This window comes from Hipposideros armiger, unplaced genomic scaffold, assembly GCF_001890085.2.
Source record: "Hipposideros armiger isolate ML-2016 unplaced genomic scaffold, ASM189008v1 scaffold_614, whole genome shotgun sequence".
NCBI classification, from domain to species: Eukaryota; Metazoa; Chordata; class Mammalia; order Chiroptera; family Hipposideridae; genus Hipposideros; species Hipposideros armiger.
Genome location: NW_017731964.1, coordinates 763,060 through 777,059, shown reverse-complemented (window position 1 = coordinate 777,059; position 14,000 = coordinate 763,060). Strand labels below are relative to the sequence as shown.

The window sequence follows — 14,000 nt, the reverse complement described above, 5'->3', positions numbered from 1 at the left end:
AAAAAAAAATGCTAGCTTAAAAGGAAAAATAAAAATGATTTTTTTTCAGATTAAATATAAAGAACAATTTGTGGCCAATAAGAAAGAATATTGTCCTTACTAGAAGAAATGTTTATGCTGGTATGAAATTATTTCATTTGTCAAAAACAAAATCAAGTTCTCTATATTAATCCTGCTAGTGTAAATACATGCATTTATGTAAAACAGAATGGTGTTGATATCAGAGTTCTGAACGGTAGTGCTTATGATAACGTAGAATTTACGTTATGAAAACTTGGCTCTTTAACTGTACTCCTGAAACAGCTGCAACTGGGGGCTCCTTTTGCCTGTGCCAATATTAAAACTCTGCAAGGCGCAGGGCAGGTTATTTTTGGGAGGGGATTTTAGGATTTTGAACTTCTCTTGTCCAGGTGCCAGGAGCCTAAGTTTGTTGACCTTCAGGGCACATTACACAACCCATCTATTTCCCCAGGCATTTCCTTTACAGACAGAGGAATACATGAGCTGTTTTCTTTTAACTCTTTCAAGATGCTAGAAGTTGATGAAATTTTGTTTTTGAAAATTTATTAGAAGTCTTAGCCTGTGAAAGGAACTTAAAGTCCATGATGGCTCCACAAATAGATATTATCCAAATAACCAAGGTTCTTTGATTGCTACTGAACATTTTTAGAAGTGTGCATTTCTAGCCATTCATGTGTAATGAATGTTCCAATTAAGTTTCTTAATTCATGAAATTCTTTGTTTTTTTTCTGAAATTAACGATACTTGATCAATCCGTCTGACACTTCCTTATAATGCCAAAATAGTATTTTTATCTTAAATCTAGATGAATGCATATGCAAAGATGAAATGCTATATACCATTCTAAATAAAATATTAAATACCATGGCTAGAGATACTGTATATTCAGATAACATGTGCCATGATGAAAATATATATCTCAGAACTATCCAGATGCTGAGTTAAAAATTTCAGTAGGTAACAGTTTTCAAAAAATTTGCATATGTACAATGAGTCATAGGGGACTTTGTTATTTGAGTGCTATCCAAATTTGCTTGGTATTCTAACAGCAAAATTGATGCAAGAGACACACATTAAGAACATCTCCCAAAACACATACGTGAACACATTCCACACAGAGTTAGAAATAATTTTCTTACCTATTTTAGTTGCACTGTAAATATTCTCAATGGGGAAAGCACCTCCTAAACTATAGAGTAGAACCTTCGCAAGCGCTGGGATCAGTTGGGTTGTCGTTACCAAGACATTTACGCAGTTACTCCTAAGATAGGGAGGAAATATGCATATTTGTTTTCTAATACTAAATAGCTTCTAATAGCACAGATTTTAAATTATCACTGTGGTCTCTCAATCCCATAATAAATAGCCCCTGATAATCTAACCTTTTATCATTCAACAGTTATGTATGGAGTGTCTACTGCTTGGCAGGCACCATGACAGATGCTAGGAATCCATCCCAAAACAGGGGACGTAGAAAAACTGAGCAAAAAGAAGTCATGGATGAATGATGTTTTTCTCCCCCTCTAAATCCACAAGACAGATAGGGAGAGAGACAAGCCAATGGATACCTGCAGTATGGAATATATTGTGTAATAAAGATCTCCTCAGGTCCCTGTGGAAGCTCAGAGCACAATACCTATTTCAGCCTTTGCAATCATGGGAAGGTGATTAGGAGGAGGATGGCCTAGTTCTAAGGTTTACAAGTATCCAGAGCAGGTCCTTTGTGAGGGTGGTAGCACTCTGTGTCCCAGTATTTTCAGAGACTGGGAAAGTATGGGACGTAGGCAGAAAGAGCGAGAGAGGATGGGTAAGCAGGAGTTTTTGGATTTTGTACAAGAAACAGCAGAGAGAGGCCCAATCAAGGGGCTGGCAGACGATGGATCCTGAAGGAGTAAAAGTGGAGAGGATCTTTATTTAGTACAGAAGGGGCTGAATGCTTGAATCTTGCCTTCAGCAACAATAAAGGGCAAATTGCATTTAATGGTCCCAGTTTTAATCTGTCTACAGCAACCTACCCTTTAAGAGTGAGACTGTGACTCTGCAATTTACAAGTGTTTTTTGTTTGTTTGTTTGTTTTTGTTGTTTTCATGACAGTACTGAGGGGAGATAAAGGAAACACCAAGAGAGTGGGAATTGCAGGCAGAGACCCCGAAAGAATAAACTTGGCCCTTCCTTCTGTATGGGAAAATTGAGCTGTCCTGCCTTGAGGAGCTGAAAACCACACAGGTGAAATTGGGAATTGTGAACCTTTCTTTATTTGATGTTTTGTATCATGAGCCTTTAATACATATTTGTGAGGGACGTAAAATATTCTGTAGAATTCTCTAGATGATTTTCAGGAACTTGGTCTCTATGGCAACTTAGAAGAGCAAATTGAGTGCTACCTTTGCAGGGGTATGTATATGGTTGGCCCCCAGTACAATTAATATTATGCTTTCTATTCTTTAGATATATCGTTTGTAAGAAAAAAACCCCTATAATTTATTCAGAAACAATTATAAAACCTTTACAATTATAGCCTTCTAAAACATTTTCATTTCTAAATTACCTGCATAGACACCTGATTTTATAATAGGATCTCTGACTCCTGGAAGCAAATGAGGTTATTGACATATATGGGATAAAGTAACAAAGACTTCTAGAGGTAGAAGCTGAGTAAGTTTCAACAATAAAATCCTTCATTTTACTGATGAGGAAATAAAGACCTAGAAAGTGACTTGCTTACTATCAGACAGAAACTCCCCAAATTATGGCAGATTATTAATAATAATACACAAACATTATTATATTGTGACACTTAAAGTTCTACATAATATTTTGTCAAAACAAGGTGCTACTCAATGTCACATATAGATGAAAGTTACAGAATGAAAACATGGTGGAATAAAATAAAGCGTAGGCTTTTTAAGTTTAAAGATGTGATTTTTGAAATCTAGTTTCACCACTTACACTGTATGATATTTAGAGTTACATCATGGTATATATTTATATGCAATTTATAATGCATTGGAATTTTTAATTACAAACATTACATATATTTATAAATTGCATATATATATTTGCAAAATACAGATAAATATAAAGAAGAAATGAAAACCATCAAAAATTTAACAATGCAGAGATGGTAACTGTTGTCCCCATTTATTTTATGTTTGGTTATAGATTTTTTTCCCATTAGGAGATATATATATATATGTATATATATATATATATATATATACATATATATACAATTTTGTGTTCTATTCTTTTCATTTGTTTATATCATGAGCCTATTCATTTATGTAATATTGTCTTTTATTCCCCCTCTCCCAACAAAACATAATGTGTGCAAAATACTCTCTCACATGGCTGCATCATCACTTTTTAAAGTTAAGCTTGGTCACTTAGATGGTTTTTGACTTCTCGATATTATAAATAATACTACCTACATATACATTTTTCTACACATTTGATTATGTCCTTTGACTATATTCATAAAAGAGGGCATAAAATCAGAGGGTATAAACTTTTCTAAAGGCTCTGATACCTAATTCATCAATGTTTTGTACAAGCATCTGTTTTTCTGATATCCCAGACATTTGGCGAAATTACCAATATGGTCATATGGGTGGTTAACTTAGCAAATTTCATGGTACTTAAATCTTCAGGTGTCATGACTTATTTTATCCTTCATTTCCTTGTTATACCTTATTTCTTAAAAATCACATGTCCATGTGATTTTTTTAAGATCATGTTTTTAATAATAATCTCCATATAATGCAGTATGTATAATACATATAAAATCTACCTAATAATATAACAACCTTTGGTTTTTAACACTCTAGGATATCTCTTTTAGAAATAATAAAAGCTGCTGAGCTTCTCCCCAGAGAAACGCATGTTCCGCTACATTTTACACACAGTTTCAGGAGCTTGGGAGTCCTCACATCCCAGCTTTCTTGACCTTTGGTCTCCATGTTACTAGTTACAGAGATCACAAGGCAGCAAGTCTGATTTTAAAACAACTTTAATAGACAATTCTTCCTTCCTGGGATTCCTACTCATCAGTCTGAATTCTTTTCTTTGCAGACATTGCGAGAAATATCATTTATTTCAGCCTAACGTGTCAAGCAGTTGAATCAGTAATATGGTCCCACAGATGATTCTTCTTCAGACTAAACTCCTGGGTTCCTCCCTCCAACTGTTTCTTTCATGTGGTTTCCACAGCCTAACCCCTTCTAGACATTTTGCTGGACAGAAGATGCTTCAAATTTGTCACAGCCCCTGTTGTAATGGGGTGTGCAGAGCTGAGCAAAGTACTCTGTTCTAGCTTCCCCATCCTGGCTCAGGAAGCAACTGGCCCCTCCCCTCACTCTCCCCGCCATTTAGACTTTCTGCTCTCGGTGTGCTTGCTGGTCATGGCACATGGCTAGAGGCCACGTGCAGGATTTGACACATACTCATGTGCTTCCATGTTCTGAATATTGGACTCCTTTACACTGCCAAGGTTTTTCTGTATCCTGATTCAATCAGTCCAACTATTCACTTTTTTTTCTGAATTTCATGTTAGCCACAAATTTGCTAAGCATGCTGTTTTTTATTTAATCATTTAACTCAGAAATAAAACTAGGAATAGTATAGTGCAAAGATTCATCCCCACCCTACTAGCGATCACTTTCCAGATTTATTTTATTAATTAGCATTTATAGCACATGGTGTTCAACTAATTCTAAATCTATTCAATTCTATTATCTACACTAACGAGTCAGTATTTCAATGTTTAGTTCAAACAACACAAAGTTTATAATTTTTTCAAGAGCTTTCTCTTCCTTTTTGATGCATATTATCTGTAATGACCTAAAAGACTTAAAAACGTGCACTCTTTGTATACACAGTGCTGTTTTATTTTTGCCACCATCTCCTGTACTTTGTCACTAACAGAGAGCTGTTGTCTTTTTTTCCATTGGGAGTCACATGACCTTCCTGTGGGAATTANAAAAAAAAAATGCTAGCCTCCAAATGGTTTATTTGAATGTAAGTATTGACCTTCTCATGCGTTTACTGCTTTGCATCTATAACTTTAAATCATTTGTCAAGCTGCCATTGGGCCAAACTACAAGAATGCAAACAAAAAAGCTTGCATTAGAAGTATCACACCAACATTGTTTGAGACAGGTTACCTTTTTTGCTGCCTGTTCTTCTTCTACACCATCCCCAATTACAACATATACTACTTTTCTGCCAAACCTTTGCATTATTCGTTCAAAGCAACTTTCTTTTCCTGGAAGATAAACGAGATAAAGTTGAGCATGAAGTTACCTGGTTAGCGGCATGCTCCTCATCCCGGCCATCTCCAATCACAACATAAGTTATGTTAGTGCCAAACCTGGACACTATACGCTCAAAACAGCTTTCCTTGCCTGAAAAACAATGCACTGCTTATTCTTCCAGCCATTGCATTCATTAACCTAAAGATTCATAAAGCGTTAAGTTAATTTCTGGTGAACACCGACCACTTAAACTAGCTTGCAGCCTCTGAGTTAATGAAATCAGCAAATACACTTGAATAATGTTAAGTCTTTACGTGGGGACAGATTATTCAACAAATGCGATCTACACTTCAAAAAACTCTGTGGGGTTAAACATTGGACCCAGAGAAAATGTTAATATCTTTCACTCCACCAAAAGAATATTGGAACAACTCTACAGGCAACTATAAGTTTCAACATTTATTTTTTCATTCTATATACCAATGTTATCTAGTTTATTTTAAATAGTATTGACAAACTGAAAATACTATTGTGAAAAATTGAAGGCTTACCTATAAGGAAAGAGGAAATGCTAATTTGAGATTTACCTTGACATATAACTCTTTTCTTCCAATGGATGGGAGCTAGTCTGCTCAGACTAATTGTACTAAGGGAGCTGTTTGATTGGATCATAGCACTGGTGACACTAGTGTTCTCAGATTACACTATCGGAATAACACTGTGTAATTTCTATATGTTCTTTATTTTCATAACATTGGTATTAGGCTCTGAATTTCATTACCAGAGTGTTCATGCAGTCATGGCTACTTTTGCTTTTTCTTGCCTGATTAAAAAAAAANGGAAGGTGGAATTTGGCTAGGGCATTTAAAATACATAGTACTTACTAACCTCAGGATAAGTATGGTTTAATCTTTGGGGCCTTCTCGCCCCCTCAAACTATTTTAGTCTTTCTCACCAATTCTGACTGGATACATGGTGCTAACCATTCAAAGCCAATTTAAAAAATTATTAACGTTGAAAATAGGATGCCATACTAAACAAAGGCTTTTCAGCGACTACTTATATTTATTATAGGACTTGGAAGTATCTAGTAGTGAAATAGTTAATATTTCGTCTCCAGGTTACCTTATGGAGTATATTAGATACTGTCGCAGGTTTAGGATGAACTAGTTGACACAGGTGTCTTTTAAAATATAAAACTTAATGACTAGCCCAATATATGATTTTAGTACATAACTTAAAAATTCAGGTAATGTTAAAGATTTATATAGTTTACATAAATTTTGTGTTTAGTAATTTTTGGATAAATCTGCACCTATATTCATAGGTAAGGAGGGGTCTTGAAAAGATAATCTGACTGGAAGTTCCCTGAAGGGGGTGTTTGGGTGACCTGGATAGACCCCTACTTAACGCACAATCTGTCTCAGAGTAATCACTCAATGTTTCATTGCTGAATACATGGCAGACATCTAGACAAATGAGAGTTCTTGACAGAATTATCACAATCATTTAAATTTTGTAACACAAAGTTATGGTGATATGAAATAATATTCTAGATGGTAGGAGTGTAAGAAGATATTTATATCAAGAGTGGAGGGGAGAGTGAGAAAATGAGGTAAGAACTGAGGCCCCAGGATTCATGGTAGGGCAGGCATTTAGAAAAGTTCTTCCCCATTTTGACTGAGTATTCATTCGTTGAAAGGAGTACAGCCCAAAGTTTAACCACAAAAGGTATTATGTTTCCAGAAAAATCTCAGGGAAAAGTACTGCAAGCAACAATAGCAGGTCTTAAAATAAGCTCTAAAGGAAAAGAGTAGAAAGCTTTAACCAGTTAGCACGAAAACTGGAAATAATGTCTTCTGTCAGAATATGGAGGTAGCACAGCAGTTCTAGATGACAAGGATCATTTCTTATTTAGAGAAGGTGACCTTCTTGGTAAATATGAAGACTAAAATTAAATCACTATTGAAATGGCATTACATGCAGCTGGTCATTACACCTAAGTTCTAAAATTTTCATCATGTAAATAATTTCCATGTCTTTCTTTTACAACAAACTAATAATATCCAAAAAAAATGCAGGAGGAAATTTTTATGAATTACCTCGGTAATTAGATGTTATTTCTATATTTAATACCCTCTCATCCTAACTTTTAGAGAAATTCCTCTGACATTTCAAGTATTAACTCATATGATTAATTCATGCATTTTGCCCCCAAACTCAGTTTTTTTACTCCTGAGGACATCAGTATATCAAACTTATTGGACCATGAGCTCTATATTTGAAGTTCTGTTTGAGGTTTTTCCAAATGGAACTTCTCTTTAAATTTATGCCTAGTTAACTATGCTTGTTGACTCTGGACTCTTGCCCGAGGATTACAGTCCAGTGAAAGAAACCTGAACTTCAATCACTTACATTTTTAGAAAAATCTAAATAATTGTTCTTCAATTAGTTTCCACTCAGAACTTTGCAGGAATCATGTTAGACCAAAACCTGAAATGCTAAAAACAGTAGAATGCTTTGGCTTTAACAAATTTCAGGATAAGAACTGAAACATTTGGGATAATTCTGGTACTCATTTTAAATTCTTTAATTTTGTTTTATAAGGCAACCACAAAGTTGTCACTGATCTTTATCAGTTATAATCCACAGCAGTCTTCTCTCATTTTTGTGAGCCTGAGCTCCCTGCTGCCTTCTTTTCTGGAAGTTATTCTAACTGAAATAACATTTTATTTGAACAGAGCATTCTTCTCTTAGGGGGAGTAGGCTGAGCATTTGCTTTCCCTGCAGTTGGGCAGGATACAGGAAAGAGTCTATTAGGAGGATTTAAATGTGCATCTTCTAAGGAATTATGTGAAAGCAGCTGCTACTACATATGCTGCAGTATCTATTGAAGGATTTGAGTCTCGAATTAGACTTTTTGGTTAAGAAAAGAAACCTTGAGAGATTAAATACACAAGGCAAAGACAACATACTAGGCTAATGATGGAGTTCCTCCCTTGAGGAATTCTCCTCTTTGTCAGGAACAGAAATAGCTTAATACCAGTTTTGAAGCCCTTGATAATCTTTGATTACAAGAGGTTTACTGAAATAAAAACTTGGGTGAAAAGTAAAGTTGACTTTCGAAGTCAGATGCAGAGGGAGAGTGGATATACATGTAATGGTACTGAATGATCTTGACACTTATTGTTTAGATTTTATTGGTTTTAGTGTTTATCTCACTTAAGTCAGCAATAAGCCTCTGAGTTTCCTTGGGCACTTCATCTGAAAGTACATGTAGGCATGTGGCACGCATGTGTGGGAATTCAATCAATTTATATGCAGAGGCCTAATCATTTCTTTGACTACGTACTGGATTGCTGGATACTAAGTTTTGTGTTTGAGTCACATAAAATTTTTATCATGTTCTAAAACACAACTAAAAAGCTTATAATCACAGAAGAAAAAGTCAATACCAACATTGCCTCAGTTAGTATTTCTACCAGAGATCCTGCCAGGTATTTAAAAATATATATTTAATATAGTATGTAATCCAAAGTTAAANTTTTTATATATGTTATGTTATCCGGACTATATCTTCAAGTCAATAAATACAGCAACTGCAAGAATACCACTTACCTAGTACTAATAATTGATAATGACTTCAGTGCATTTGTTAGCCAAGAGTCTGTCAGGCCTTCAATCTCTGCCCGTAACTGCAGCCAAGCATCTCTCTTGGCAGGACCAAGGAGTCCTGCAATACCGAAAAGAAAGGCAGGGTCAAGTCATGAACGTTTTTCTACAATGACTCGTTTGGTCTCCTTCCTGTCTAGTATAGATCTTTTTTTTTTTTTCCAGCCTACAGCCGAGATGGAGAGAGAGTCTGATTTATATCAATACTGATCCTTCATTTCAAAACTGGTCATCCATGAATTCATTCCACAATATTCATTGAATGACTTCTAGATGTCAGTTGACTGGCCTAAAGACTGGGCTGTAAGAGTGAAAAAGGGGGTCGTGGCTTCTGCTCCCACTGAACATAGAACCAGGCACTGTCCATGCCAATCCTCTGGGGAGTTTTGACCACTCCGGTGCCTAGGTCCCACTCCAAGACTGTGATGCAACAGGTTTGGAGGAGAAGTCGGGGCCTCCCAGCCTCATGGGAAGACTACACACCTCATATGTTTAGGCTGTATGAAAATGGTTAGTTTCTTAAAAATCACAATCATTAACACTTTGAGAGACAGTGATAATAGCATGATCATATATAGCTTCTAGAATGTTTCTAATAGTAGCACTAAAGCTATCACAAATATTTTGTTTTATAAAAAAAGTTAAAAAATGTTTTGAAAATCCTGAAATATATGACACAGTTATAAACAATGGTTGAAAACAAAATTGAAGTTATGATAAGACAAGAAGTAGGCATGCTAATGTTTTAATTCCATGCTTTCACGATAAAACAAGATCATGTAAATCCATTACAAAAGAAAGTTTCTTATTTTAATAATATTTCAGAATACTGGGAACATATACACAAGTGGATGATTTTTTTTGAATCAAAATTTATAGTTTCTAGCAAATCTCACTTGTCCTTATTTCAATATAGATATGCTAACATGCCACTGAAAATGGACTGTCATGCCATTGTTTAAACTTAAGATATAAGAATATTTATTAGTATTTTGTTAATTTTGAAATAATTTTAATAATACTCTTCAAGAGGGAAATGATAACATACCTGAATGATAAAAGTTCAGATTTCCCAAAAGGATATTTATTATAAAGTTACACACGTTGCCCATAGCTGATTTTAAATAGAATACCTATTTATTTGATTTTAAAAAGTATTTCCTATAGATCATTAGAGTAAAATAGGAAACCTCAATTGTTTCCTAGAATTGGGCAAGAAACCTGGGCAAGTCAGTAGCCTTCAAGGGCCTATTTCTCATTTGGAAATGAAGGTGTTCCACATGTAAGCCCCCTTTTGGTTCTAACATTATTATGTCTATGGTTCTACACTTTTTTTTCTCTTGTAGTTATTGATTATCTTTGGAGCATGTATTATGTGCCTCAAGGCTAGTGAGGCACTGGGGATTCCAGGTGAATGGACACACGACCCCACCCTGTGATGAGAATGGGTGTGTGTAATATATATGTATATACTATAGATACACATTTTACTGACTATATTGTATTCTATGACATGCATGTGAATATACATGTGTATAGTATACACAAGTGTATTTAGCTGTATCATTCAATTTTAGATTCTGGTTTATGCTCCTCAATCATCCTTTAAAAAAGAAAAGTGAGAAACAAACAAACAAACAAAGTCCCCGGAGAAGCATCTTATGTGACCTCATGACTAACCTTAAGATCTTGATCTAAAATTGATCCTATAATAGAAATCATCAAGATTTATTATATAAAGAAGCACATCCCAGCTCTTAGTTTTGATATCACAGGGGGTTTTTTTGGTTTTGTTTTGTTTTCGCTGAGCCATCCTGCTACCTGTTGGCAGCTCAGCGGTTGCTCAGCTCAGGCCGGGACTTGAACCGCTGTTGCTCAGAGCTCGCACCCATGAGCGAGCTCTTAACCAACTGAGCCACTCGGCTGGTGCTTCACAGGTTTTTATATCACCTGTAATACACGGATGAGTATATTACCTATAGAGTATTTGAATTTTTAAAAACCACAGTTAACACTATACGTGGGGAAGATATAGTGTCAGATAACATGTGATTTTTAAGTGGATACAATAGACTTGTTGAAGTCTTGTTCTATGAAGTGACATAGAACACTGTTTATATTTAGCTTTGATAGGATTCCAGAAAAGCAATGATTGCTAACAACTCTGCTTCAGTGACTGGGGCTCTTGTCCTTAAACAGGTCTTCTCACTGCCTCCATCAGGCCCTCTGTCTGGTTTTCACTGATGGCGTCCCAGCTGAAGAGGGGTAAACTAAATGTTCTGCTGTAAATATTTACCAAATATCTGAGCACAGAGAATTCCCAATTGTTTTGACAGAGCTGGACGTTTTGTTTTGCAGCTGGATTTGCCCCCTAACCCCACTCTAAGAAACTTAAAATTCTGGCTCAGTAGAGATTGGCATGAGGTCTTAATTTATTTTACAGTAGGGTAGTCTGTGATATAGAACATGAATCTACAGTTCAAATTCTACCTCTATCTATAGTGCCTTTTTTTCAATTTAAGAAGCCACACGTACCTCCAACGTTGTTCTTGTAGGTGTTGTATAATTCTTTTACTCTTCTGTAACGAAAAGCCAACTTCCTCATCCAGTCAACCCCTCCTCTTACACCTGTTGGCAAACAAAGGTTTGCACTACTTGCAGCTGCATGGAAGCCATCAGTTGCAAAACTGTAGGTACTGCAACACCCAAAATATATTAAAAAGAAATAAAAGAAATAATTACATGTGTAAAACTCCATAGCTGAATTTCTGTAGGAAATAGCATACTAAAAGGCATGGCTTACCTCAAGTCCTGCCCATTATCATCAGAGGAAACATCATCTATATGAACTTGATCACACTCCTGTTGAAAACATTGGAAAAGTTATTTGTTTGAGAAGTGATGCTTGTCACCACTTTTGAAGGTTTGTCCATCTTTCCATTTATCAGGCTATGTCCAGAAGATGGCAGCATTTGCCCATCCATCCCCTCATCTCCTGCTAGGAAATGGCACCATTTCTATTCTGTAAGAGGCCATAAAAGGGGGCCTGAAAACATATGGCATGTGGGTTTCTTTAGAATTTAAAAAATAATTTTAGTCTTAAGATTATTTGATCAGAAACTCTCTTTTGAATCTTTATAATAATCACTGCTGTTCACTTTCTGCCATTTCTCCATTTCTGTTTTTGCACACTTAAGTATGGAAGCAAAGCTAATCTAAAGATACACAAATATACAAAACTTGTTTGGTCTGAACACCTCAGGTGGTTACTATTGTTTATTCTTTGTTGAGCAGAAACAGAGGGGCTTGATGATTATGGTGTGCTGTGAGATTTCTATGACTCCCTGCTTTTTTGCTTGGCCATCAAAGAACCATGCTGGTGTTATTTTAAAAGTCCTAGTCTTTTAACACAGAAGAAAGGTAATGACCACAGAAGTCAGTGGGTTTTTTTTGTTCCAGTTCCAAAACCTTTAAACTGAAAAGCATACTTAGAAGTAAAAGGTAAATAATGAAGATTTACCATCTCCAATGTGCTACAAACTGAGAGAAAAATAAACTTTAGGTACGTATACCCACACGTTTAATAACGTTATAGTGTGCTCAGAACAAATGGTAAGTTTTCTGGGTAAAAATACAGTTCTTCTTTGCTGTTCTTAAAGTCCTATTTTATCGTCAAACAATCTGCAAAGTTCCAGTGAAACGATTGGAAGGTGGAATTTGGCTAGGGCATTTAAAATACATAGTACTTACTAACCTCAGGATAAGTATGGTTTAATCTTTGGGGCCTTCTCGCCCCCTCAAACTATTTTAGTCTTTCTCACCAATTCTGACTGGATACATGGTGCTAACCATTCAAAGCCAATTTAAAAAATTATTAACGTTGAAAATAGGATGCCATACTAAACAAAGGCTTTTCAGCGACTACTTATATTTATTATAGGACTTGGAAGTATCTAGTAGTGAAATAGTTAATATTTCGTCTCCAGGTTACCTTATGGAGTATATTAGATACTGTCGCAGGTTTAGGATGAACTAGTTGACACAGGTGTCTTTTAAAATATAAAACTTAATGACTAGCCCAATATATGATTTTAGTACATAACTTAAAAATTCAGGTAATGTTAAAGATTTATATAGTTTACATAAATTTTGTGTTTAGTAATTTTTGGATAAATCTGCACCTATATTCATAGGTAAGGAGGGGTCTTGAAAAGATAATCTGACTGGAAGTTCCCTGAAGGGGGTGTTTGGGTGACCTGGATAGACCCCTACTTAACGCACAATCTGTCTCAGAGTAATCACTCAATGTTTCATTGCTGAATACATGGCAGACATCTAGACAAATGAGAGTTCTTGACAGAATTATCACAATCATTTAAATTTTGTAACACAAAGTTATGGTGATATGAAATAATATTCTAGATGGTAGGAGTGTAAGAAGATATTTATATCAAGAGTGGAGGGGAGAGTGAGAAAATGAGGTAAGAACTGAGGCCCCAGGATTCATGGTAGGGCAGGCATTTAGAAAAGTTCTTCCCCATTTTGACTGAGTATTCATTCGTTGAAAGGAGTACAGCCCAAAGTTTAACCACAAAAGGTATTATGTTTCCAGAAAAATCTCAGGGAAAAGTACTGCAAGCAACAATAGCAGGTCTTAAAATAAGCTCTAAAGGAAAAGAGTAGAAAGCTTTAACCAGTTAGCACGAAAACTGGAAATAATGTCTTCTGTCAGAATATGGAGGTAGCACAGCAGTTCTAGATGACAAGGATCATTTCTTATTTAGAGAAGGTGACCTTCTTGGTAAATATGAAGACTAAAATTAAATCACTATTGAAATGGCATTACATGCAGCTGGTCATTACACCTAAGTTCTAAAATTTTCATCATGTAAATAATTTCCATGTCTTTCTTTTACAACAAACTAATAATATCCAAAAAAAATGCAGGAGGAAATTTTTATGAATTACCTCGGTAATTAGATGTTATTTCTATATTTAATACCCTCTCATCCTAACTTTTAGAGAAATTCCTCTGACATTTCAAGTATTAACTCA

At 35.4% G+C, this 14,000-nt stretch overlaps 1 protein-coding gene and 2 pseudogenes across 1 annotated transcript in view; 2 read left to right on the top strand and 1 right to left on the bottom strand.

Moving 5' to 3' along the window:
* Positions 1–1,041: 1,041 nt before the first annotated feature.
* The window catches only part of EYA4 (EYA transcriptional coactivator and phosphatase 4), a 264,833-nt gene continuing 251,874 nt past the window's right edge, over positions 1,042–14,000 (bottom strand). Inside the window, exons 16-19 of the mRNA XM_019625105.1 lie at positions 11,749–11,807; positions 11,481–11,641; positions 8,892–9,006; positions 1,042–1,282 (exon numbers count right to left, since the gene is read on the bottom strand). Coding sequence (XP_019480650.1) covers positions 1,042–1,282; positions 8,892–9,006; positions 11,481–11,641; positions 11,749–11,807 — 576 coding nt within the window. The remainder of the gene's footprint in view (positions 1,283–8,891; positions 9,007–11,480; positions 11,642–11,748; positions 11,808–14,000) is intronic.
* LOC109372145 (10 kDa heat shock protein, mitochondrial pseudogene) lies at positions 6,913–7,225 on the top strand (annotated as a pseudogene).
* Positions 13,451–13,763, top strand: LOC109372144 (10 kDa heat shock protein, mitochondrial pseudogene; annotated as a pseudogene).